We start from the raw sequence: 26,655 nt of genomic DNA, 5'->3' as shown, positions 1-26,655 counted from the left end.
CCCTGAGCCCTGGCCTGGCCCGCTCTTCCTTGTCTCACATGAGGAGGCAGGACGGTGAGGCTCAGGAATTTGATGCCCAGTGGCAGGACCAGCTCTGACCTCAGGAGATCTGCCCAGGTGTGGCCAGCTGAGCCTTACCTTCTGTCCTCCCGGCTGCTGACCAGGTCCCCCGGCAGCTCGTGTCCTCACATGGCCTGACCTGGCTGAACAGGAGCGAGCCATGTCCACAACCCCATGGCCTGCTGACCCCTCCTCACCTGTCTCGGTGCTGCTCAGTCCTCTAGGTCCCCTCTCTGCACCTGTGGAGCAGTCTGTGGCCTGGGCTGCCAGATCTCTGTCCTCTACCCAACCTCACCCCTGTACTCTGCATCCATCCCAGCGCCTATGGGACGGTCCACATGGGGCCTCCCTCACCCCATGCTCTGTGTGAGGCAGGCCTTGCCAGTGGTCAGCGCTGGCAGCTGGGCCCCACCTGGGGCAAACCTGGGCAGAGAAAGGCTGACTCATACAGCAAGCAGGTGTCGGGGCTTGGATGGGGGCCGTGAGGCCTCTAGCCCTGGAGAATCCCTCTGGGACTCAGTTTTTCCACCTAAAAGCTAAGAAGTGGAGCTCAGCCCACCCAGCAGATACCCCCTGGTCCTGCCCGCTCTGGGAGCTACTGGGGCATCTTGGCAGGTGTGAATGGCAGACAGAGGAGAGAGTGGCCTCAATGCCAGGGCTGCCCACAGGAACTCCCTCACCTGCCAGCTCTAGCCAGGGCCTCTCCACGGCCCCAGTGCCCACACTGCTGTGGCTGTGCTCACCCTGTCTACCCGTGGTGCCCACACTGCAGACGCCCACGAGCTGACCAGGGAGGCCTATTTCACGGCGCTGCCAGCTGCTCCTCACCAGTGCTGAGCTCTGGTTTTCTGTGTGCTTCCCACCCCCAGCCCAGCCACAGGGATGCTTTGCAAACGGCCTGGTCTCAGGGCCGGCGCTGCTCCTCCACCAAGGCGCGGCAGGGCAGCGGGTGGGGCTGGGCCTTTGGGAAGCTGAGGTCGGGTGGATGCGAGGGAACAGGATGGCTGGAGCTCCCGGGGGCTGCCCTGTCACCCCGCCAAGCCTCCAGAACTCAGGGAACTTTGAGCACAAATGAGCAGTGTGCATCTTCAGTGGGGCCCCTGCCACCTCCTGTCCCCAGGCCTGTCTCTTCGCTGCCTCCCCTGTCCCCTCCAGCTCCACTCTGCAGCCCCACTGCCTCACGCCAAAGCCCACCTGAGGGCTCAGCCCCCTATTCTGACTGGAGGCTCTCCCACTTACAGGCCTGTCCAAAGCATGTTCGTGCCACTGAGTCACAACTCTCACAGGCAGGTGCATCCCCACCCCACAAGGGTCTTAAGGCCAAGAATCGAGCGGCAATGCCAGGCCTTGGAGTTGAGGCCTCCCAAGGTTGCGGAGACCCGGCTGAGCCCCTGAGCTGGTGCCAGAGACACAAAGAGGCACGGCTCTGTCCTCAGGAGGCCATAATGACGAACACCCAGGGCCTCCGCGGTCAGGTGGGGAGCTGGGGACAAGAAGCAGGTGTGCTGAGCTCGCCACCTGCTACGGCTGCCCTGTATCCCCAAAACTCAAGCACTGAAGTCCAACCCCAGCATCTCAGAATGTGACCTTATTTGGGTATGGGGTCTCTGCAGATGTTAAGTGATTAATATGAGATCAAGCGGTGGGCCCGTAATCCAATATGACTGGTGTCCTTAGGGGAAATTTGGAGACAGGCAGGGAGAAGGCCATGGGGAGATGGAGCCAAGGAACACTAGCAAACCTACAGGCACCAGGGCAGCGGCCTGGAACCAGCCCTGCAACACCTGGATCTCAGACTTCCAACCTCCAGAACCACGAGACAATAGACTTCTGTACTGTAAGCTGCCCAGTTTGTGGTACTTTTTATGGCAGCCCTGGGAAACTCATCCCCTTCCAAACCTCTGGCACCAGCCCAGGCCTGGTACACAGAAGGGACTGAGTCTTTACCACACTGAACTGGCCTGCCCAGACTTGGGGAGCACTGGGAAGCAGGGAGCTCCGAATGTGCGTGCGTCAGGGGACGCCTGGGAAGCTGGGCTATAGATCAAGGTCCTGAGGGAGGACAGTGCTGGGCATGTGCTGTGGGTGGGCATCGGGTGGGCACTGGGAGGAGCTGCTGGGAGGGAGGTATGCGTGTGCCAGGAAGGTGAACCAGCCACGAGCCTCAGACTCCAGACCATTACTGAACCTGGGCCAGAAGGTACGTACCCCTCACACCAGAGCTCCCCCAACACCCATGGGCTGGCCATGTCCTTTATATAAAAATGGGAGGGGGGAAAGAAGGAGGAAGGACCACACCACTCCCAGAGTCTGCACCTCGGCACCCCTGCAGCCTGCCATGCCCGCCCCAGGAGGCTTCACGGAGCTCAGAGCACCTGCCCAGGCCTGTTCTGAGCAAACACCGGCAAGAACGGTGGCCAGCAGGAACAGCGGTGGGGAGCCGGGCTGGCGCCAGCCCCAATCTAGTGCCCCTCATGTAACATGGACACCAACCCATGCCCCACAGGACTGTGTTGATGACTGCACAAGATTGGGGCTAGCTCAGGGCTACAGGCAAGGAGACCTTGGACAGGCCTGGCCTATAGGAGTGCCCATGTGCTCCTGGCCCCCGCCACAGGTTCTGAGTCTGAAATCACCCTAAGCCAGGCCTTGGGGAGGAAAATCTGGCTGAAGGAAAGGTGTCCAACTTCTCTCTACCTGGCCTCTCCAGTCACGGGGATGGCAGATGCTGGGACCCATGGCACAAAGGTGTGGCCTTGGGGGACATGCCTCCTGTCTAGTACCCATGGCTGACACCAATGGGTGCACCTGGGTGCTGTGGTACAGGCACGGGTGTGCCCACACACCCACCAGGCCTTCCTCTCGGCTCTGAAGCCCAGCCCTGCTGCCCAGCCACTAGGCTCTAGTCCCTCTCCAGGGACGCCTCTGAGGCCCTGGCCTGGGCGGGTCTGTTAAGTACGGGCTCACACTGTCCCTAATTAGTGCTGGCAGGAACCACTATTTACCAACAGACTGACCTGTCTTGTCTCCTTGGTGGGGCCACCCATGGACAGGAGATCTGTCCACTACTCCTGGTGGATGTGGCCCAGCATGGGGCAGCTGGTCTCTCTGCTGGAGACATACTGGCCAGCAGCACACAGCCAGGCTGTCTCTGTGCAAACCCTGGGGGCAGGGAGGCCAGGGAAGAGGCTGGGAGGAGCCCATGTTAAGAGTTTAAATCAGCCTGAGAGATGGAGCCCAGGGCCAGGAGAGCTCCTGGGGGAGGCAGCGGGTGGCCCAGGCCCAGGTGATCCCACTCCTGTCCTCTGGGCTGAGATGGCGCTATGCTTTCAGGAAACATAGAGCCCAAGATGGGCAGCCTGACCTGGCTCAACTCGGTAGCAGTTAATGCCACAGGCTTTGGGGTCAACCAGACTGGGCCTGAAGAAAGTTGTGTGGCTTTTCCAGGCCTTGCTTTCCTCATCTGTAAATCGGGTCTACAAAGACGCCTTCTCGTGTGATGCAGGAACTAGATGGTGACGGAAAGCGCTTCCTGTGGAGCCTAGCTCGGGAGTGCTCTCAGCCACTGGGCGTCATCCCCGGGAGGGGCGTGCCTGGGCCTCCGGGGGCGGGGCACAGTGAGGCTGCCCACGCAGTGCCACACCCTCCCCTCCTGGCCCCCTTCAGGGATGGTGCTGATTATTCCCGTTCTCATGAGTGGAGGCACAGAGGTCCAGCGAGGCCTGGTGGGTGCTGGCCTCTGCACCTGGCCTGCAGAGGGCTTCCCGCCTTCCGGAGGAGCACATGGCGTGTCCAGTACAGTGGGAGGCTTGGCGCTCCAGCAAGCATTCAGGCCATTGCATCACGCGGTGGCCCGGCCGGATCACAGCTCCCCTGGGGTTCCCCCTAAGCCCAGTCCCCACACTGGGGATGATGAAACCTCAGCTCCTCGCTTGGTACAGGGACAGAGCAGCAGCACAGCTGGGGGCCGGGGACCACCCAGGGGACCCCCACTGAGCCACACAGGGGCTTCTGCCTTCAGGACAGGACAGGGTACATAGAACCCTCTGGTCTGGGGAGGGGTATGTCTCAGGTGGCTTCTGAGAGCCTCGATGACCAGGACTGAGCGACAGATCATGGGCCCAGCCAAGACATGGGAAGGAGGCCCAGGGCCTCTGAGGACCCTCCCGTCAGAATCTGTGCCTGACACGCAGGCAGTCAGAGCCAGCACAAGAAAAGGTTCCTGCTCAGGAGCTTGAGGGGTGGGTCCTCAGAGCCCTCCAGCGCACGCTGGTGCCCACCCTGGCTGGTAAGGCAGTTACCGCTACGCTGACACAGTCCACAGCCCCCTCTCACTTCCAACCCCCAATGCTGGACCTCTGGGCCCCTCCTCCTCTGCTTCAGGCTGGGAGACCCCGAGAACAGGCTGTGTCTGCTCCAATGAGACCCTCCTCCACCTTCCACCTCCCATTCTATGCCCCAGCACAGCCCAGCACAGAGCGGACATGCACTGACTGAGAGCCGGCTTGGGGCCAGGAGCCAGGCCAGGCTCTGTGGCTGCAACAGAGAACCAGACAGTGGCGGTCTCTGCTCCCAAGGAGCGCGAGTTCCAGGATGGGGGCACTGGAACTCCAGTGAAGGAGCAGATACACCACAAACCCCATCAAGCTCAGGCAACACCTGTGGCCCAGCAGCTACTCTGCCGGCACACAGGCGTGATTCAGCACGAGGCTCCAGCAGTGCACAGGCACCGGGAGTGCCCCTCGGCTGCCCTGGCCTGCCGCACGGCGCCCCGGACAAAATCCTGGGGCCGCCCTGCCGCGGTGGCCTTGGTGCAGCTGTTGCTTCCCCTGCCCGCTTCCTTTCCCAGCTGTCGTCTCTGACACCTGGCTGGGCTGCTCACAGAACGGAACGAAGTCTCCAGCAGGAACCCAGTGCCCTTGGGCATTGCCCTCTCTTATGAGCAAAGTCTCCACTGCCATTTCTGGTCCCTCAGGCAGAAGCTGGAAAGGCCACCCACACACCCAGGGCCGCCCCCTCCCTTCCAAGGACGAGGATGTATCAGGTCTCCACCCCACCTGGCCTGGGCCAGATGAACCCAGAACAGAATCTCTGCAGGCGTCCAATCCCAAGGGGTCCCTATGCTCCTCTGAGGAGAGCCTGCTGGAGAAGTCTGGGTTAAGGGCCTGCAGGAGAGAGGGGACAGAGGGCAGTGTCCACCGGGCCACAAAGGGTCCAGGTCTCCCGGGAGGAGCATGCCACTGAGGGGCCACCAGGGGGCGCCCAGTCCATGGAGGCCAGGCCTAGCAGCACAGAGCAAGAGGGACACTGGGCTTGGCTGGCCCTAAGACTGCAGCTGCCCTGGGAGGGAGATCACCCTGTTTCCCTCAATCCACGTGGCACCCATACTCTCTTTAGTGCCCTGGGCCCCAGAGGGCACTCTCCAGTTCTGGGGGTCCTGGGGTTAGTGCAGCCACAGGGGGCCAGGGAGAACAGGTTCCCCTCATTAGGGCACTAGCAGGGAGCACAGTCCCTGGCCTTTGGGCCTGGAGGAGGGTGGCTGCCGACCCCTGGCAGCAGGCACTGGCCATGGCTGGCATCATGCTTGGACAGCTGCAGGGCGTCCAGGCTCCCTAGCCAGATGGACAGCAACCCCCACACACCATGCACACCAATCACGCAGAAAGAAACAGGAACAGTCTGCATGTCCCGGGTCCCTAACCCACTGCACGTCCAGGTCCGAGGGCCACAGAGCCCAGGCTCTCTGGCCAGCCCCACCTCAGTTTCAACCCCTCACCCTTCCCTCTCTCCTTGCCCACAGCAGCTGCGCGGACCTTGCCGCCAGTCTCTCTGCCTAAGTGGGGACAGTAGCCTGCGGATGCGAGCAAGTGTGGGTGGTCGCTAAGGATGCGAGGCAGAGTGGGTGTGGACCAGCTAAGGGGGTTGAGGGATTTGGGGCCTCCCTGAGGAGCTCTGTCCAAGACCCTGGGCTGGGGGCGGGGGCAGCTGCTCGGCCACCCTGATGGCCACTGTCTGGGGAGGGATTCACCAGAAGGGACAGGGATGCTCATGTACAAGTTCCTCTGTGTGGGGGGTGGGGGGAACAGAAATGGGGGTACCGTACGGACCAAAGGATGCCCAGGACCTGTGCTGCCAGGTACCGAGTGTGCCCTCCATCCCGGACAGAGCCCAGGGACTGCGACAGGGCTGTGTCCACAAAGGGGCACAGGAAACCCTGCCCTGGGAGACTTGAGCTAGGCCTGGCAAGAACCTCAGGTTGGGGAGCATTGGGAATCCTCCGAGGGCGCATCTGTGGGTTCTGCCCCTCCTAAAGGGCGGGGGTCCAGAACTCAGCTGCCTCCTGCCCCCCCCAGCCAGGCAGGGCCATGGCCCACCCCTCACACTTACGACGCACCCACCTCTCTCATTCAGCATTCCCACGGCCGGCTCCCCACGTCACCATTCAGCTTGGACCTTCGCCGGCACTCCCCCCCCCCCAGTTTGGGAGGAGTCCCCCTGTGCCCCCCAGCAGGGACCTGATCTGCTCCTGCCGGTGGTGCCCCGGGGCGCTCTGTACAGACCCAGGGTGGTTCCCCACGCGTTCGAGGGTGAAGCCTGGATCTGGAGGTGTCCTTAGGACACTGTGCCGCACCGCGCACCTTCGCACACGCACACTTCTGTCCCCAGAGCTCCTCAGGGCCGGCAGGGAGGGGCGGGCAGAACCGCGGGCAGCTGCAGGGCTGAGGCGGCCGCGGGAGGGCCGCTGTTCTTACAAAGAAATGACATGGGCCCTGGGCGGGATCCAAGGCGCCGACCACCTGCAGCTGGACTCGCGGCTCCAGGCCGCCCCGAGTGCCAGGCGGGGGCGCCGGGCGGGCACAAGTTCCCGGGCAAGAATTCCCGGGAGACGGCGGCGTCCAGTCCCCGGCGGCACACTCGTCGCTCCCTGCCCCCCGCCCCGCCCCCACCGCGGTCGCGAGGGTCCCGCCTGCGAAACGCACCCAGGACGCGGTGGTTGGGGACCCCGCGGTCAAGAGGTCGGCACGGAGAAGCGGCGGTTCCCAGCCCGCGGCCACCGCCGGCTGCGCGGGGCCGAGCTGTGGCGGCCACAGACTCCCAGCTCGGGCCGCGGCCCGGGAAGAGCGCGCCGCGCGGAGGACCCCTGCCCGCGGCCCGGCGACAACGCTCCGCGGGAACGGGGCCGATGCGCGCGCTGGGGGCCGGGCGCGACCGAGCAGAGCGGCGGGGGCCGGGGCCGGGGAGCGCGGCGCGGGCCGTGGGGTGCAGCGAGCGGAGGCGCAGGGCAGGGCAGGCCGGCGGGCGCGGGAGGGACCCCGGGCGCCGCGGCCTCACTCACCCGAGATCTCCGCCTGGGGCACGTCGCTCAGGCTGAAGCCCTTGGCCCCGTAGACCTGGCGGACTTCGCCGCAGCTGCGGCTCTTGCTGGCCGGGTCCCCGCGGGCGCAGGCGGCGAGCGCGGCGGCCGCCCACAGCAGCCACCAGCATCGGGCCCGGAGCTCCATGGCCGGGCCGGCGCGTCTCTCGGATCCCGGCCGGGCCCCGCGCAGCCCGGGCCCGCGAAGGGCAGAGCCAAGGTCCCCGCGCGCGCCTCGCGGTCCGGAGGCGGCGGAGGCCGAGGAGGAGGCGGAGACAAAAGCCGGCGGCGCGGGGCGCGCGGGGCGCGGGGTCCGGCAGCTCGGTCGGGCCGCCCAGAGCGCGGCGGGGAGCGCGCAGACCCGGCTCGGCACCGCCCCCGCCGCCGGCCCGGCCCCTCGGCTGCCGGGGACAGGGGCGGGGCGGGGCGCGCCGGGGAGGGGGCGGGACGGGGCGCGCCGGGCGCTCCGCGGGCTCCCGGGGGATGGAGGCCCGCCCGGCCCGCGGAGTCTGTCGGTCGGCTGCGGGAGGCGGGAGGGCGCGGAGCGCGCGGGCCGCGGCCGGGGTCCCCGAGGGCGGGCGGGCCCCCCACGCCCGGCGCCAGGGCCGCGGCGCCACCTGTGGGGGCGGGGCGGGGGCGGGGGGCTGCGCCGAGGCAGGGCTTCCCCCGCCGGACGTGACATCACGCCTTCCGCGCGCCAATCAGGGGCTGCCCCGGCCCCAGCCCGAACAGGCACACCCGGTCCCCGCCCGCGCTCGCCGGCCTGGCCTCTGCGCCCCGACCCCGCGCCCCGCGCGCCCGCTCCCTTGCGCTCCGTCCCCTCCGCCCCCACGCCCCCTCCAGCGCCTCTCCCTCGGCTCCAGCCCACCCCGGACGTTTCTGTGGAGGAGGGTGGGGGGCTGAACGCGGGAGAGTGACCGAGAAACCCGACCCCACCCTCTCCCGGCCCAGAGGGAGGCAGCAGGTGACTTAGTTGTTGGAGATCGTCAGCCGGTGTCGGGTTCCCTCCGCCTGGTTCTTGGGATGCGGGAGGAACCAAAGCGAAGGGGCAGAAACGGGCCTATCGGTTTCTGCTGCTGGGCGGTGGCCGTGACCTCTGGAGAAGGCAGAGGGTTGGGACCCGCAAGCGGTCAGCTCGCGAGGGAGCGGGAGAGGAAGAACAGACAGCAGAGGACAGATGCGCCTTTGAAGGGGGCGGGACAGCTGCCGAGGGAGGCGGCCTGGCCTTGGGGTGGGGGCAGGTGCCCTCAGCTGGGGGCCTGTGGGGAGGGATTGAGAAGCCCAGGGCGTTGGTACTCCTGTCTGGAGGGCTTCTCCGTTTCTTCCGCAGCTGTCGCACCCCTCACCCCAAGCCTCCTGCTCTCCCCTCTGTGCCAAGTGGGCAAAAAACCCAGAGACCACCATGCCTGGGCTGGGCGTGAACCCAGACTCCTGCTCCTCGGAAATGGAGGGAAATGTAAGTCCGCACCATTGCCAGAAAACCCCAAGATAACCCTCTTGTGGCGAGAAGGGTTTCGGGACCTCTGGTTTAACCTGGAAGCGGGAACAGGGCCCCTTGGGGTGCTGCCAACAGCCTCTGTCTCCATGCCTGAGGGCTTGTCAGCCACTGCGTGGGGCTGGGGCGGGAAGGCTGGCTCCCCACCACCCACCTGTCCTGGGCTCCTGAGCTGTTGGCCCAGAGGCCTCGGAAGGGCCTGGGGCTTCCTGCCCTGCCTCCCAGAGAAGGCTGCTCCCTTCACCCAGAGACACTGAGTCACTGCTCGAGAGGGAGGCTGTGGGACCCCATCCAAGTGTGCAGATCTGCCCTCCCCCACACCCTCTGCTGCGTCACACTTTGTGACTCACAGACCCCCGTGCAGTGCACGCGGGGGGCCTGCTCCTTCGTGCCTGGGCTGGCCTGGCTGCCTGCACGCCTCCCCCAGGCCTGCCGGCTCCGCCTCATCCAGCAGGGTTGGGAGCACAATGCTGAGCGCCAGCTCGCCCGTGTAGTCTCGCCTCCGACCACAGGGTTCAGGATCTGGCAGGGCGGTGTGGATCTAGGAGCCCGGACTTGGGGTTAAATGCTGGTGGACGCTTAATAGAGTCACCCGTTGTGGCTTGTCACTACCCTGTACCATGCTGCCTCTTAATCTGCCCAGACTGGGCAATTCCTCAGGGCAGGGGCAGTGTCCAGTCCACTTCTGGGCCTCTGATGGCAGCGTGGACAGCAGGCGTGGATGTGATGCTCACAGCCATGGTCTCAGCCCATGTCCTCCTGTGTGTATGATGGCTCTGTCCCCTAAAGAAATTCTTACCACCACCTGCGAGGTTACAGCATCGTTCCCATTTCACAGATCAGAGACTCACAGCTGGGACCCTACCCTAGTGAGGAAGCACTCTGCCCCACCGCCATGACATCAAGGGGGACTGGGTGAATGCAGAGCACGGTTCCCTTTGGAGAGTGGCTGTAAGGAAAGCTGTGGGAGCAGCGTGTGTAGACAGGGCAGGCACCAGTGGCCTCCCTCTCATCCAGGGTCCTCACTGTCTATTCCTCTCTTGGTCCCCTTGGCGTTGGGTGGCTTTGTGAGTGCTCAGCCTCGATCTGAACCTGCGGGGTACAGGGAGGACAGGGTTGGGGGGACCTACAGGGTTTTCCAAGGGAGGCCCTGGTGTGTGTCCATACATCCCCATCAGTGTCCGCACACTTCCCGCTTGCACTGGGCAGCACACCTGATTGAAGGCGACAGAAAGCTAACTTTCGGAAAAAGCATAAGCAGTCTGTGAGTGCATGGTCTCCCTAGCCAGGAGGGCACTTGAGCTAACCTACTGGTCCTGTCCCGAATGAAAGGAAACCCAGGGTGGAGTTTCAGGCCCAGCCCCGACACTCAGCTTCCTCATCTGACCTGTGAGGATCTTGGAGAGGTGCTAAGAGCTCAGCATGAGGTCTGGTCCATTCCATGTGCAGGAGAGAGATGCTGCCGGGACCCAGCTCTGGACCCAGCTTCTGGGTTCCAACCCCCACAGTCCAAAGAGGTCTTGCTTCACCAGGGAGAAGAGCTGCCATGGGCCTCCCACCTTCCACAGTGTCAGCCCATGGCCAAGATGGAGCTTAGGCAAAGGGGCAAGGAGGGATGTAGGCAGGACATTCCTCCTAGCTCTAGATGGGCTGGCACCTGCCAGAGAGCCTTAGTGACAGCAAGAAGGCCAGATGCAGCGGGTAGCTGGCCAGGCAGCAGAATGCTCCCGACCCCAGTGGTCAGAGGATCTGGCTCCAGGGGGCTCTGCTGAAGCTGCCCACGTGCAGGTGACAGGGGCTTCAAGAACACCAAGAGGAGATGCCTCCACCCCCAGTGCATCCCTCCTCCTCTGCTCTCCCATTGTCCCCGCCCCCTGAGACTCCTTCTTTGCTCCCCACTCCGCACCAACCTAGGGCAGCATTTGCATTTTACAGACTTGGGCTAGACAAAGTGCTTCACCCTAGGCCAGGCAGCCTCAGCCGCAGCCCCACGTGCTGCCTGCCTCACTGCTCCTGTGAGAAGAGTTGCTTCTGCCCCGCCCTGCCTACTTGCCGTGCGACCCCAGGCCAAGGAGATTCAGCACCCATCAGGTTGGGGGCTGCCCATTGGCCAGGCCAGGGCACAGCTGGGCACGAGCCACCTGGAGCATGGGGAGCCAAGAGCAGTGTCGCCCCTGGGAGGGGCCATGCGAGTCTGGCCAGGCAGCAGTTTCCCCTTGTTCCCCTTGTTTGCTCCATGTGATGCGCACGTGCCCTCCATCAGCAGGGCAGGAGCAGACCGACTAGCCCGTGGGGGTCGGCATGGGGGTCTCAATGGGGATCTCCGGAAGGGTGGGCATAGCTGACAGGGGACACCCCCACCCTGGGGCCACTCCACACTGAACACATGGGTGGGTTTGAGGACGCAGTTCACACTGCCAGCCCAGCCACCACGATGGCCTCTGTGGCTTCAACCAAGATCACCCCTCCTGCTTTGGGGTCCTCACCTGTCCAGATGGAGGGCACAAGTGTGTGACAGGAAAGAAAAACAGATGAGTGAGTGAGCAAACACAAGGGAGACTCTGTGTTTGTCCCCGAGCGAGTGGGAATGTGTAGGCGTATGACAGACCTGGACTTGCTTGCCTGCTGGCACAGTGGGGAGCTGAGAAGAAAGGGCCGTTGAGGGTTGCCTCCAATGGGGCGAGGCGAGGCAGTGCCCAGCCCCACTGGGTGTGAGGTGACCTCCCCACATCCTATCTGCCTTGAGGAGCGAGCCGGTCCTGGTGCGCTGAGGTCCCCTGCTCTTGCCTCTGGCTAGGGAGGGGTGGGGGTCCAGGGGATACTGAGCCCTGATCCTGTCAGAAGACAGGGAAGCAGGCTGGGGCTCTGGCCCTGAGACATTGGCAACGCAGGCCTGCTGGCCTCCATCTCTTCCTCAGAAACGTCTCGGCTTTCACTGCCTGGCATCCCTGCGAGCTGGCGCTGCCTTTCCCCAGCTGCTGGAGAGTGACAGTTTTCCTTCTCTGTTGGGCTTCACGGTCTCTTTCTGCGACTCCAAAAGCAAGTTTCCAATGAGACTGAGCAGTTAAAGCCACTGCCATGCATTATGTGCCTGCTTGTGAATGTCACTGCCAATGAAGTCCCTGCTGGCGAGGCCCAGTCCTGCCTGCAGTGACAGTCACAGTGGGGGGCAGACACCTGCATGGGGCTAGGGACCTGCTAGGCACCTGGGAGGTGTGGTGGTGCCCTGGGAGGCAGCAGAGGATCAGGGCCACACCCATCTTCAGGGGACTGGGGGCTCCTTGGGCAGTGGCCTTAGGGAGGAAGCCGATGTCACAGGGTGAGGCTGTTGGAGAGAAATGTAGTCCCCCAGGAGCCTGGCAGCCCTGGGCATGCAGGGGTGGGCAGGGCAGCGCCTCCTCTGCCAGAGATCTTTCTGCAGTTGAGGATCGGGATCCATACTGGAGAGAAGGGGACCCTGAGTGGCTCTGCAGAGCACTGGCGATGGGGCAGGGGGCTGCCCTCTGGGATTCCTCTCTCCATTGTTCATGGGCGCTCCCTGTCTCTCCTCTCAGTGGCACTTGGGTCAGCTCAGGGAGCTAGTTATCATCCCTATAGAGGACCTCGGCCCTAGACCACCCCTCAGGATTGTTCCTGCAGGGTCTGTGACATGGGGTGAGGGTCCTGCTTAGCCTAGACCCTCAGTGAGACTCTGGAAGGTCCTCCCGGTCCTGAGCACGGGGTTTGCAGGACACAGAAAACATGGGTGCCGTTGTTCTCCAGGGTGGTCCTGCCTGCACCCCACTCCTGGGCTCTCATCAGACCCCGGCCGCGGGGCAGTCAACTTCAAGGCAGAGCTTTCTGGCAGCCTGCTCTGCTCTGCCAGCCGCTTTGATCAGCCAGGAGTCTGGGCAAGCCTCCCTCGTCAGGCCAGAGGAGGGAAAGTGAGGCTCGGCCCCTCCTTACAGTCATGGGGTCCGCATTTCCGGCCCCTCTGAAAGCTGGTGCCTGCCTCTCTAGTCTGCTCACCCTGGTGGCTAAAGATGACAGCACTCAGCTGGGGCCAGGGCTGGGGCTGAGCCTTCCCTGTGGCTGTTTTCCCGACCCTCCCAGCTGACTCTTAGCCTGGTCTCCGGGAGGAAGGGGGAAGCCTGGACCTGGGGCATACAGACACAGTCTGACATGTTAGGACAAAGCACCCCCACGCCCGGCACGCAGAGGCCCGTGTGCACACAGCCTCGGGTGCACAGGACACCGGGGGCTGGGGCTTTCCTGCTGGGCTTGTCTGCTCTCCTTCCTCAGGTGGCTCCACACGCCCCTCCCTACACTTCTGCACTCCTGGGTAGTTGCTGGCTTCTGGTCTTTCCCCTCTGCCATCTGCACGGCCTGGCTGATCTTTCTAAACCACCATCAGTCAACAGCCTGCGAGGACCTTGCCTGCACAGCAGAGCGTGGGGAGCCCGTAGCTGCTGGGCAGGAGCAGCCATCTGAGCCTCCCACGTCCCATTCCAGGAAGGACGGTCCCATTAAACCAAACTCTCGATTGCTCCCCATTTAGCTCCCTGGTTCAGCCCAAACCTTTCCCTAATCTCAGGGAAGGCCTGAAGTTGCTCCCGGCTCCAGAGGCTTGGGGTGGAAGGGTTTTGCTTCTGCGTGGATGCGGCTACTGACCTTGAGGGATGCCAGACCTTTGCCCTGCGAGACTTTCACCTTCATCACCTTCGCAGGAGGCTGTGGACAGGCCCATGGCAGGCCTGGCCTTAGGGCTTGTTTGGTTCCCAAATGAAGAAATGAATGAATGCATGAGTGAGATGGAGATCACTGCATAACCTCGCGTCGGGGAGGCCATCTGTGGAGCTGTGTAAACAGAGCCGGGGGATGGGGGGACTGTGTCTGGGTGGCCCCAAAGCCCTGGACATTTCCCTCATGGCCCTGGTCCAGGGCAACAGGCCTGCCCTTTGAGATTTTGTCCTCAACATAAAGACTCCTGTTGGGAAAATATAGGAAAATGGTCAGGGCCCCTCAGATGTTCAGAATCTTGCCGAGCATTTGCTGTGAATAGGTTGTATGTGGGTGGAGTTAGTGCGCAGTTACAGGAGCCAAAAGCCCTTGGAAGAAGGGGAGGAAATGTGGCTGTCCTTGAGCATGTGGTGCCCAGTGGCCACTTTTCTGCTGACCGGAGCCTGGCTGCTGCTCACTATGAGGCAAACTGATCGAGATTTGCGGCAGAAAGCAGAGTCGTTGGAAGCACAGATGAATGTCCTGGAGGACGACGTGCAGTGACTGGCCACTCTTGCCTCTCACACCAGGGAAGATGACCAACCCAGTGGTGAGTTGGGGAAAAATGTGCAACTCCAGTTGTCTGGCTAGGCTAAGGCCTGGAACCCTGTTCACAGTGCCAACTGCAGAGCTACTTGTCTCGTTCGTGATGCCAATTGTAATCCTAGGCGACCACGACAGTTTTCAGGCTCTTTTACCTTTACCTGCCAGTAATCCTGCACCGACTGGGCCAATGATTGAGCTAGGGCTGGGTCTGGTGCTCCCAGACCCCTCAAGCCCATTCACAGACTGGGTCACAAACCCTTCACATGCCAGGCTGGGTCCCCAGACAGCACACATGCCAGGCTGGGTCACCAGACCCTTTCATGCAGGTCTGTGAGCTAGGTAACTGGCCAAAAGGTCCCTGGAGCCCTGGGTTGGAAAGCATGGCTGTGCTGGGTAGACGTCCGAGGCTGATGCCTGCCCACCTGCTTCACTAAAACTCTCTCTCTCTCCCCCTCCCTCTCTTTTTGAACACAAGAATAGCAACAAAACAAAACTAAAAAGATACATTGGCACTCATGCACACTAATTCCACACACACACACACAATTTGCTTACAATGGATGTGCTAAAATCACACCCAATGGGACCTGAGGCGAGGGCCCTGACCAAACTATTCTATTTTCCCAACACCAGGCAAGATCTGTTCTGCACGAGAAATTGAGACAGAAAAACAGCAGAAACGGGGAGCCCCTGGCTGCTACAGCTATGGGACGTAGGGGTGGATGGTGTAATGTGCTCTAGAGACGATGTAGTAAACGCATGCTGCATTTGTCTGAAGGCAAAAGGCTGGAAGGGTGTCAAAACCCGATGGCCAGCCGAGTGCCGAATAAACCCAAGAAAAGAGTGCCGCATGCAGATCGGCAGATGACCTGAGGATGGGTGCCACTGCAGAATCTCAAGTATGTTTTCACCTGGTGAAAGGTGGAAAAAATGTTAGTCTCCATTACTACATGCCTGTCTTGGTGGGAGCGGTTACAGGAGAGCCGCAGGTATGCACAAGGGCAAGGCAGCCACTCCTTGATGGACTGAGTGAATGCAGCTGTTTGAACTGTGTGGGTGAACACTGCAAAAACTGCCCCAGACTGAGTGAATAGCTGGTATAAGCTGAACTGATTGAGGTAATTCAAAAGCTGGAGAAAAACGCAAGGGTAAAGCAGATAAACTGTTTGCTAAGGACATTATCTTGGGTGAGGCAGCCAGATGCTAAAAACCAGGACAATAGGGAAACTGCCCTAAGGGCATTTGAGAAGTCTGGATGGGTGCCCCACCCATCACAGGCCCTGAGAGTAGGTGAAGTTTGGGAGAGCACCCCTCCCATCCTAGGAGAACTGAGTTGTCCAGAGGACAGACCTGAGGTGTCACTGCCCTCGGCAAACTGCTCCCTGCAGCCCAGCCGCTCTGGCTGGAGCAGTCCTGCCTCAGCACCGCCGAAGAAAAAAAGCTGAAAACCTTGGTGGCGTTCACGTTGTGTGAAGTCTGCAGGCCAGCAGTATGTGAGAGCAGTGGAGGCGTGGCAGCCTCCACCCAGATCTTGGAAGATGTATGAAAAAGGCGGGACTCTCCAGCAGAGACCTACTGCAGGGGTGGAGCCACTGCAGAGGTCATCCACGGAGCGATGCGGAGCAGAAGCGTGGGGCTGGAGCCCCCACAGAAAACGCCCACTGAGGAAATGTCTGGTGGAGCCAGGATGGCGGGACTGCCACCAGGAGCCCAGAACCGTGGGGCTGCTGGCAGCATGCAATGCCAGCCTGGAAAAGCTGCAGGCGCCAGGGCAGCTCAATGGGCTGCATCTGGCAGAGATATAGGAGCGAGGTTGCCCAACGCTTTAGGGGTCCAGGTGCCCCAGTGTGCTTAATGTTTGCCCCGTTTGGGTTTTGGATTTGCTTGGGGACTGTTTTTCCTTTCTATTCCTCCCTCTGGAATGGGAATGTGTACCCAATGTCTGTCCCACTGTATCCTGGAAGTAGATAAACTTGTTTTTGACTCTTTTCAGGTTCACGGCTGGAAGGACTTTTGCTTTTGGTCTCACAGGAGACTTTGGACTTTGGACTTTTGAGTTGGTGCTGCAACAAGCTAAAAGACTTTTGGAACTGGGATGGAATGTGTCACGTGTGAATGTAAGGGTCATTTATCCTCCCTAAGGGAACATCACAGGAGATTCTGAATGTGTAGACTATATGGTGAGGGACCGTGAAGGGGTGGGTTGTTGGGAAAATATAGGAAAATGGTCAGGGCCTCTCATGTTCAGAACCTTGCCAAGCATTTGCTGTGAATAAGTTGTGTGTGGGCAGGGTTAGTGCGCCTGCACGGTGCCACTGCCTTGGCTGGCGTTTTACTGCCTTGGGCAGTCGCCGTCGCGCAGTCATGCTTTTCCAACCTACAGCTTCTAAGCACCTGTTTGCTGGTTACCTAGCTCATAGACCTGCATGTGTGGGGTCTGGTGACCCAGCCTGGACAACAGGCTTAAAGGGTCTGTGAGCCCCAGATCCAGCCCTAGCTTTACAACTCCAAATGGCTTATTTATTCATCATCAAGGGCCTCTCGTGTGGGGACAAGACAACCCCCTCAAGGCTGTGTTTAGAATAATGCTCAAGGTAACACATAGAAAGTACAAAGTTGTCCGTCTCTGACAGAGTGGTTGGTCACCAGCCAGCCTGCTGCTGTTGGTTGCCTCCTTGCCTCAGGACTACCCCAGCCCGCAGCCCCAGACCCACTTCCCCTGGCTTCAGGCTCCCTTCCTGCCTGCAGATTTTGTGGAAGGAGCTGTTCTTGCCGAATGGAACGACCACTTCTACTGCAGCACCTTCAAGCTGTCCAGAACTGGGCACTGCAATTTAATTGCAGTTGTGAGAAAATGCATTTCAAAACCACACATAGAGACTTAACTTGCTGGACGATGACCCTCCTACTTTCTCTAGTGGTTGGAAACACCAGACCCACACGTAGCAGCTGGGTCGAGTGGAAGTCGACTCTGCAGTGTGTTACCTGGAGCGTGTTGTGCTTGGGTTAGTGGGAGGGCTTAACCCTGGGATTTAGGCTGAACACGCCTGGTTTGCAGAGGTGAAGGGTTTCGACCATAAACCCAGTGCATTCACTCAGGGGGGTCAGCTGACAGCGGCATGTGTGTGGGGGGGGGGGTGCGGTGATTGCTGAAGGAGGCAGAGCCAAGTCGTGCAAGATCTAGTTCGTGTGACCAACAATCAGAATGTGAAGCTTTTTAAAAACTTAAAAAAAGAAAAAAAGCTCTATGAATGCATGACATATTAGTCAGGGTTCTCCAGAGAGACAAACCAATAGGACATAGATATAGATCTAGGTGACGTAGACATAGGTATATGGGAGGGAATGTGTTAGGGGAATTGGCTCATGTGATTATGGAGGCTCAGTCCCATGACAAGCCGCCTGCAAGCTGGAGACCCCGGGATGACGGCAACGTGGCTCAGTCCAAGTCTGAAGGCCTCAGACCCGGGGAAGCCCATGGTGTAATTTCCAGTCTGAGGCCAAAGGCCTGAGACCCCTGGGGGCTGCTGGTGTAAGTCCTGGAACCAAAAGTCTGGGAGCCTGGAGTTGTGGTCCAAAGACAGGAGAGGAAGCGTGTGTCTCAGCTCCCGCAGACAGATTGACATATTCACCTTTTCTCTGATTTTGTTCCCTGCAGGGCCCCCCACATCAGCAGACCAGATGGTGCCCCCCCACCTACCCACGTGGAGGGCTGACCTTCCGAATCTCATCCACGCGGGCTCGTATGTGAATCTCCTCTGGAAACACTCTCAGAGACACACCACAAAATAACGCTTTACCAGGTTTCTAGGTATTCTTTAATCCAGTCAAATTGACACCTAAAATTAACTGTCAACACGTGAATATATGATTGTTAAAATAAAACAAAACTCCAAATTCAGAAGTATATATATAAAAAAGAAAGTCCCTGTTGACACCCCCAAATCACGCCCTTCACCCGAGTGACCAGGTTTAGCAGCTCTGGCACGTCTTTCTAGAACTTCCTCTCGGTTCTCCTGTGGGCATGTCCGGGAGCCACGTTTAGTTCAGGGGCATTGCCCACATCGTTGTGCGGTGCTTTTTTTCATAACTGAGCCCTAAGTAAGTCCTGGAGGTCTCTCCACGTCGGTACCTACAGCTGTCCTGCGTTCTTTTCAATCCGTTGTCTGTATTCCAGAAAAGAGGTGCACCCCTCTGTTTAACCATGCCTCTGTTCAAGAGTTTTGTTATTTCAGAGTGACATTGAAACTGCACCTGTGGTTTTATGTGAGCACGTGTGAGCATATCTATAGAACAGATTACTAGAAACACATCTGCTGAGTTACAGAATGTACATTTTAGTATTTTAAGTAGATAGGGCCAAATTGTCCTCTGAAAGACGAAGTCGAGTGCAACACCTGCTTGCTTATGCTCTTGTCAAGAGATGATCATACATCTAAATTTTGCCAGCCTGAGGGGTGAGAGGTGCTATCTCCTCAGTGCTTTGATCTGTCCTCCCTGTTGACTGGGAGGTTTGAACATCTTTTCCTAAATTTACCAGCTACTTTTATGTTTTTGTATGATCTGTCTATTCAAGTCCATTGCTATTTTTTTACATTCATTGTTGGTCTTTTATTGTATTGATTTTTGAGGAGCTCTTTATGGATTAAGAACCAGGCTCCTTGCCTGGAATCTATGTTGCAAAGATTCCTTCCTTCCTCTGTTCACTTATGAAATGCCAGTACGTATGCATTCTGACACACACGGGTCTGTTTCTAGACTCATTCTTTGATCTCTTGCATATATCTGGGCCAAGGCCACACTGTTTTAAGTGACGTAGATTTATACAACATATATTTCTTATTTATCAAAATTTCTTGGCTGTCCTTTAAAATGTTCTTCTTCATACAATTGTTGGATTCATCCTGTCAAATCCCATAAATAGTAGATAAGAATGGCCCTGAGTTTATAGATTAGTTCTGGGAGAACTAATTTTTTTCTCAAAATTGACTTTTGACATCCCAGAATTCTATGTATTCCAAATCAATCCCTTTATTTTAGTTTTTAAATTCCTTTTCGGTAAAGTTTTACAAATTTCATCTTCTAAGCCTTTTTACATTTTTTGGTCTCTTTTCATGTTTTAAAAATTGTGGCTATTATGAGCAGTACTGCTGGCAACATATTTCCATTGGTCATTACTGTGCGTAGAAAAATTATTGAATCTTAATCTTTTACTAAACAACATTACTAAATTATCTACGTAGTTCTAATAGTTTTTCAGCTGATCACTGCTGTGGAGTGACTGTCCCCCCATCTCACTGAAGCTTGACCCCGACTGTAACGGTGCTAAGCAGGTGGGAAATCCAACTGTGATATTTGAAAGGGGGGCCTTTAAGAGGTGATTTTGTAGATTGTGAAGACACAGTTTTCTTCTTAGCATGCATTTCTGAGTTCCCTCTTTCCCGCGGTAATTTGATATTTTGAACTTTGGTTACAGGGCAAGATGACACTATTTATAAAAATGTAAAGTTGTTCTCTAGTCAGCCTGGAGCTGCAGACTTGCCATGAAACGCCTACTATCCAGACCCTGAGAAACCAAGGAAGACATCAGTAAAGCTGTGCTGATTCCACCCCAGATCAGGAGCCTGAGGCAACATTGAGGACGGAAGCAGAAACCAGAGGAAGCCTTGGCAAGACCTTGCACCTGGCTCCTTGCGTGGAGCCCCCACAGCTCACATCCCTCTTCCTGCTTTTCGTTCCGCATATTCTCTTCCCTCAGTCTCCTCTTTAAAACCCCTCAGTAGATCTGAGTCTTTGAGATGGTTGTGGTCTGGCCATCCTCTTGCAGGCTTACTGGAGAGGTGGGTTAGCCTCACATCTCTCTGTCCCGGCCTGCGGGACAGATAAGAACGTGGGCTCAAGGAGGACTACCTGTAGCTGGTGAAAAGGGGGAGGGACAGGAGACACACAGAATGGAGGCAAGACAAGATTCTGATCAAGCCTCAAAATTTTATTGTTAGGCGATTGCTTATATACATAGTGAAGAAGGGGCGGGCTGTCACAGAGTGTGGCAGCTTATGATAGGCAGAAAGGCAGGGGGGTGATAGTGGTGTGGTATGAGAAGAGGAGGTGGGAGGGGTGTTGGCTTGGCGAGCGCGGGCTTTTCTGAGGAGGAAGAGAAAGGCTTACATAAAATGGCTGTTATTTGTTAAAAATGGTGGCTATTGTTAAATATGGCTCCCGACATCTCTCCTCAGGTCACTGATATTCCTGAATAAAAGCTGACTTCCTACTCCACTAACAATTTGACTTTTGGGTCGTTTGTTTTTGTTTGGGGCAGGCAGCTAGACTTGTGTTCAGTAACAAGATTTGGGTGAACCTCAGCCAGGAGCAGAATGCCCTGGGTTCGTAACAGATTTTCATTGGCAGAGCCAAGGTTTTTGTTTGGGGAAGGCAGTGGACTTGGGTTTATTTCCATGATCATATTTTTTTCTTCCCACTTCATAATATAGTGCATTATCCTTATAGATTTACTGCTGTTGAACCATCCTTGCATCCCAGGATTAAACCCTACTTGAAATGGAAGCATTTTCAGTGTCATCATGGATATGATTTTCTAAGGCCGGCTCCTAGGCCCTGTCTGTTCTGATAGTTACAGGGGCCTGTCCTGCTCTGGTGGTCTTCTTGGGCTTAGGGAATGTGTCCGCATTCCTTGGTATAGCCCAGCAGGCACAGGTGTCACTGTCCCTGCCTTGCTCTGGCTGCTGCTCAGCTGAGGTGTGAGTAGAGGCTTTCCTGGCTTTCCTGGCATGGGAAAACTGGCTGGGCCTGGCCTCCTTGAGCCAGCTCTTCTGGCACTGTACGTCCTACAGCCTTGTGTGTGCCCTGGAGAGCTGGGGCCTGCTCCCATACCCACCCCCTGACATCCACACAGCTGAGGTTCAGGGGACCTGCAATCTTTCCTCCCGCAATATCTTCTTAAGGTTGGTCATTTGGCAGATTGCACTTGGAAAGGCATGACTGAGCACTGCCTGAGGGTTGGAGGGTGGAGGAGGTCTCCCTGCATGAGGCCTGGGTGCTGGTTGGGCCTCTTGTGGGCCCGTGTGCCTGGCAGGCCTCTGCGTGCTGCAGCAGTGCTCCTCGGCAGCTCTGCAGAGTGGGGCACCTGCTGGAGGTGAAGACGCCCATCCCTTAATCCTCTCAGAAACCACCACTTGAGATTGTCAGTGTTGGCTCCCATCCCTGGTGAACAGGATCAATGGCCTTGTCATTGCACACTAGAATGTGGCTCAGTAGCAGCCTGGGTACGGTACCCACGTGCAGGTGGTGGCGTCCTGCAAGGACCTGGCCAACCTCCACTGTGGGGCACGCAGAGCTTGTGAGGACATAGTCAACATGTGCTGAGTGGGTTGGACAGTAGGAGGCAGCCCTGGGACCCTGCTTGCCACCTGAGACTCCAGCCAGGGGCTCAGTCCTCTGTCCAGGGCCAGCTTGCACTTCTGGTTTTGGGGCCATCTGCTCTCCCAAGAGGCCATCCTTCCATCCTTTGTCCGTCAGCCTCCAGTTCTCCTGGGGACCCCACTTCCATGGTAAACCTCAGGCCAAGCATCAGCTGTGCCTCTGAGGTCTTCCCCATGTCCCCAGCTCCCTGCCCCTGAAGTGGACTAGCCCCTCCATATGTGACCATATGTGACCATATGTGCTGAGCTTTGGAGGCATGTAGGTGGTGTCTGCTTGTCTGTGTTTGTCCCTGGCACACCCAGCGACTCAGGACAGGGTGCTGGATGTCTGAGCAGCCACAGCCTCTGAAGCAGATGAGCAGAATGGAGATGGGGCTCAGTCCATGACCCCCCTCCTGAGCGTCCATCAAATCAGAAGCCCCTCACAGGCTGCCCGGCCTCTCTACCCTCCGCTGGGCTCTGCCTGGCCTACTGGCTCCCAGATGCTCACCCTGATGGCCTGGCAGTGGGGTCTCTGCAAGCCTCACCTGGACCTGTGGACTGGGCAGCACTGGTGCTAACTCCCTGCAAAGATTCTGCCTCATTGACATATTAAAAATAAAGCAAAATAAGATGAAATGAAATAAAAATTTACAATGCCTGGGACAGGCTCTGCGAGGCTGTTGGGACACAGCGTAGATTCTCCGAACGGTGATTTTGATGACTGTGGCAGAGTCGGCAGCATGCAGACCACGTCTCCCTTGGAATGCACAGTGGTTTCGTTTTCTGTGCTTTTTTTCTTCTTTAAATTATAGGAGAAAGGAAGACTTGGCAAAGTACAGTTTTGGACTTGCCAAGCCCAAACTATTTGAAAATGAAAATCACAAGATTTTTGCCTAAACTCCAAAAAGGCTTTGATTCTGCTTGAAATTTGAGGTCTGTGCAAACGGTCTGAAGACAAGCTTGGCTACTGGGTGTGGGGGAGCCTTGGGTGGGGCCACCCAGAGTGACCACAGTGTGGTCCTAGGAGCCAGCTAAGGCAGGACTCTACCCCTCCCTCAGCACTCTCCCCACCATACCATTTTACAGCTAAAGAAACTGAGTCCTAGAGGGGTCAGTGGCTTGAGCTCGTTTGGCTGTGTACAGACCCCATGTTCACCCCATCGCATGAACACACCCTGTTTGTTTAAGAGGAGCAAGGGGTTGGTCTCCAGCTGCCCAGACATCTGGAGTTCCCTAGGATGTCAGTATGTCTGGGAGGTGGGGTCTAGGGTGGGGCCTTGCCCAGAGTTTGCCGAGTACATGTTAGAGAAGACAGTCCACAAAGCCTCCCCTCCCCTCTGACAGCAATGGTAGGTTCGAGGGCCCTGAGTCCACTCTTGAGGTTCAGTAATCTGCTAGACGAAACTCAGTGAAGCTGGTGTACTTGTGGTGTGGTTTTTACGGGAAAGCATCCAGGTTAGAGGCAGCCAAGCAAAGGAGCTCACAGAGCAGGGTCTGGAAAGTGCCAGACTCAAAGCTCCCTGCTCTCTCCCCATGGGGTCAGGACAGCACTGCTCTTCTGCATCCACGTGTGATGGCACATGGAGTACTGCCAACCCAGGAAGCTTGCCTGAGCCTCTGTGTCCAGCGCTTTTACTGGCTCCAGCACACAGGCACTGCTGATTGACTGTCTGGGTGGTTGATTTCAGTCTCCAGCCCCTCCAGAGGTTGACTGAAACCACATGACCCACTCACCCTAAATCACACTGTCACCATGTGGATGGCCTAGGACCCCCAGGGAAACAAATACAGTCTTATTAGGAAAGACATTGGAGGCTGAGAGGTCACCTCCCAGGACCTAGGGGTAAAGGTCAGGCTGCTTTTGGAAAAAGTTCAGTTCTTTACCACACAGGCCTGTCCTGGGTGGAGAAAGCTCTGTTGGAGACGAGAACGTTTTCCCTGTGCCCCCAGATCATGTGGTTCCACAGCCCATCCTGTGTTTATTCCCAGTTGTAATCCCCAAGCCTTTTCTAAAACCTGCCCTCAGGATTCCCTGGAGGAGGGGGTTGGGAAACCGAGCACGTGGGAGGCAGACCCCCTGGGTTGTGTTGTGTGCTGGGGGCTCCAAGAGGCCTGTCAGTGTGGCTCGGGGTCATTTTTCAGGGCCGGCCATGGAGGGCCCAGCTGTGTGCCACTGAGGTAGGCAGGCAGCATCCTCTGAGTCCTGCCGGGGGCGCCACAGCCAACCCCTCCTCCTGCAGGTCCCAGACAGATGACGAGGAACATCGTCAGGGTCTCAGGGAAATAATGTGGACCCTGTTAAAAAGTAAACTGAGGCACAATACAATTTTAGAGTGTATCTGAGCAAACAGCAATTTATGAATCTCAGCAGCTCCAAGCCAGTAGTGGTCAGGAGCTCCAGGACGGGACAGGGGAGGCTTTTGTGTGACAGACACAGAAGTAAGCAAAGAAACTGTGTGAATGGGTACAGTTACTCAGGAACGGCCCTAGTTAAATAATTATATGCATTTGTTGGCTAGTTCTGATTGGTTGAGCTCAAGTTCTGTTTTTGTTTTTAATACGGGCATTTACAAGAAATGGCTCAAGTTAGATTCTGCTTATGTTTGCCAATCAAGCAAGGTCGAGGTCACTTATGAGGCTTAGCTGGTTTTATCTGCTCAGGATTCTTCAGGCCTGGTTAGCACTATCGAGGTAGCCACTGGAAGAAAAAGTGACGTAGATCCCATCAGCAGCAGCAGTTGCATCGAGACACAAGGTCACGTGGAGTGGTCGGGCAGCTGAACTCTCCAAGATGTCCAATCCTGCCGGCCGTCATTTGATGTGCCAGTGGCTGCTGGGACGTGTGTAAACCCTTGAGAGGATACAACACACTAGGAAGGTAAATAAAATAAAATGACTACAAGGAGAGCAACAGCCAAGGACTGAAAAGTTGCCTGGAGCAGAGATTCCCAGGAGCCAAGATTCAACCGATGAAATACGTCAGCGGAGGAGGCAGCACCCATCTGGAGAGACCTGTGTTTGTTTCTTAAGTGACTTTAACTTTTGGGCAACAGTTTCTAACTTATTAACCTAGAAACAACATTTTTTTATCAATAAGAACACGAGCCCCTCTTTGTTAAGTTGCTGAGGTATCGAGAGCTTCTGTCTTGGGTGCGACTACAGAGGTTCATTATGCACGTCAGACCGTACGGCTTGAAGAGAATTCAAGGTAGCTGCGGTGGACTGAGTGGCCCCCAAAGTCACTGAATCTGAACCCCGCTGTACTTGTCGAGGGCGGGAAATCCAGTTATGATGATTGAAAGGTGGGGCCTTGAAGTGCTTAGGTCGATGGTTTAATGGTGGTCGTGGACGTGGTTCTCAGGGCTTTAAAAGAAGACACGTGAGAGTCCCCCTCTCTCTCTGCTCCAGCACGTTCTGCCATGTGAGACCCTGCGTTGCTGTAAAGCCACCACCAGGGAAGACCCTCCCCAGCTGTGTTCCCTACACTTTGGACTTCCCAGCTTCCGAAACCATGAGAAATGAATTTTGTTTTCTTCCAAATTACCCAGTTCCAGGTATTTTGTTATAAGCAACAGAAACTGACTAATATAGTAGTGTTCCATGGAAACAAAATAAAAACAAAGGTTAATATCTGGCACAAATTATGATCTGAGTTTCTCAGTCTGGAGGATAGCTAGCTGCGGAGATTTCTAGACGTGCGTCTGAAGCATCTTACAGGTGGGACGAGGGTGGCAGCCACACCCTGATGGGTCTTCCTGGCGTGCAGTTCGAATGTCTCTGGTGATGTCACCGGGTCTCTGGTGACTCTCGCTGCCGCTGACCCGCACAGCAGCAGGTACGCAGGCTGTGCACACACGGTCTGCCGTCGCGGTTTTTCTGGAGTGAAGTCATCCAGTGTCAGCTTTCAGCATGAGGGAGAGGGAAGTTTTACAGTTTCTTGAGAAACTAGAAGAATTCAGGATTCAATCCGGTTTCCTTACAGAGGGTAATGAAACCTCAAAGAAAATGAACAGGACTGGAATTTGATAACGGGCACACTGCAGTTTTCTATTGAAATATAATCTTTTTTAGAGTCACTACCATTTTTACCAAAAATAATCATAGTTACGTTTTTTTTTTTTTTTTTTACAAAATAAGTCTAGTTTCATTAAACTTGTTCTGATGACATATAAATACAATAAAAATAGTAATTGTATGTATATTTTAAAATATGATTCTTTGCTCATATCCAAGGGGCTTTATTTACTTTGTATCAGTCAACCTTAGTATTTTAAAACTATATGTGTAAGAAATCTTAGATCAGACCTTGAAAAACCTCTCTAGGCTAAGAAGCCAAGCCAAGGACTTGCTTGTCCTGTTACAAGGAGAGCAGATTCTTATTGAACCTAGGCACATATCCACACTGCCATGAAAATAATAATATTGGATAAGAGTTTTCAATTTCTGGAGCAATCAGATAGGGACAAAAAGAGAGATATTTCATTTTTGTTTACAAAAGCATATTTTATCAAATTTCTGTAAGTTACGGACAGCTTAAAAGAGAAGGGAAAAGGGGTTCTTAAGTCTGAAAAATAAGACATTAGAGAACCAGCTATGTTTCAAACAAAAAGTCATAAAAATTATAATTATTTTCATAAGTAAGTCAGCCCCCTATAATTAATTTTTGCTGTGCTTGATGTTGGCTTAGTAGTTTTATGAATCCATCAGTTTTTCATTAAAGTTCTGGGAATTCTTACCCAGTCCAATAGTATGATCTTAGAGTTATTAGAAACCTGTACTTGTCAGAGTCTTTTCATAAGTCTCTTGCAATTTTGTATTGTGCAACTGATGAGAAAATTTGCTTGTTTTGGTGACTACAACATTTTAACATAGTAGTTTGAATTATGAATGATTGCCTTATACCAGGACATACCAGATTTCTAAGAATTTTACATAATTTCCGGAACACTTGTATCAGTAGCAAATGTAACCTAAAGAAAACTTAGCATCACTTATTATCTGACAACGCCTCCCATGCAATT

General features: G+C 56.5%; 1 protein-coding gene and 1 long non-coding RNA gene across 2 annotated transcripts in view; one reads left to right on the top strand and one right to left on the bottom strand.

Moving 5' to 3' along the window:
- Positions 1 to 7,784, bottom strand: part of GPC1 (glypican 1) — a 28,725-nt gene extending 20,941 nt beyond the window's left edge. The window contains exon 1 of the mRNA XM_063103852.1: positions 7,397 to 7,784. Coding sequence (XP_062959922.1) covers positions 7,397 to 7,562 — 166 coding nt within the window. The 5' untranslated portion in view covers positions 7,563 to 7,784. The remainder of the gene's footprint in view (positions 1 to 7,396) is intronic.
- Positions 7,785 to 8,227: 443 nt separating this feature from the next.
- On the top strand, positions 8,228 to 18,012 carry LOC134364581 (uncharacterized). The gene is made up of 3 exons (XR_010021854.1): positions 8,228 to 8,378; positions 8,745 to 8,870; positions 17,872 to 18,012. It is a non-coding gene; the product is annotated as an uncharacterized LOC134364581 (long non-coding RNA).
- Positions 18,013 to 26,655: the final 8,643 nt, after the last annotated feature.

The sequence above is a fragment of the Cynocephalus volans genome, chromosome 1, assembly GCF_027409185.1.
Source record: "Cynocephalus volans isolate mCynVol1 chromosome 1, mCynVol1.pri, whole genome shotgun sequence".
NCBI classification, from domain to species: domain Eukaryota; kingdom Metazoa; phylum Chordata; class Mammalia; order Dermoptera; family Cynocephalidae; genus Cynocephalus; species Cynocephalus volans.
The sequence above is the reverse complement of the archived record's forward strand: the minus strand, read 5'-3'. Positions and strand labels throughout refer to the sequence as shown.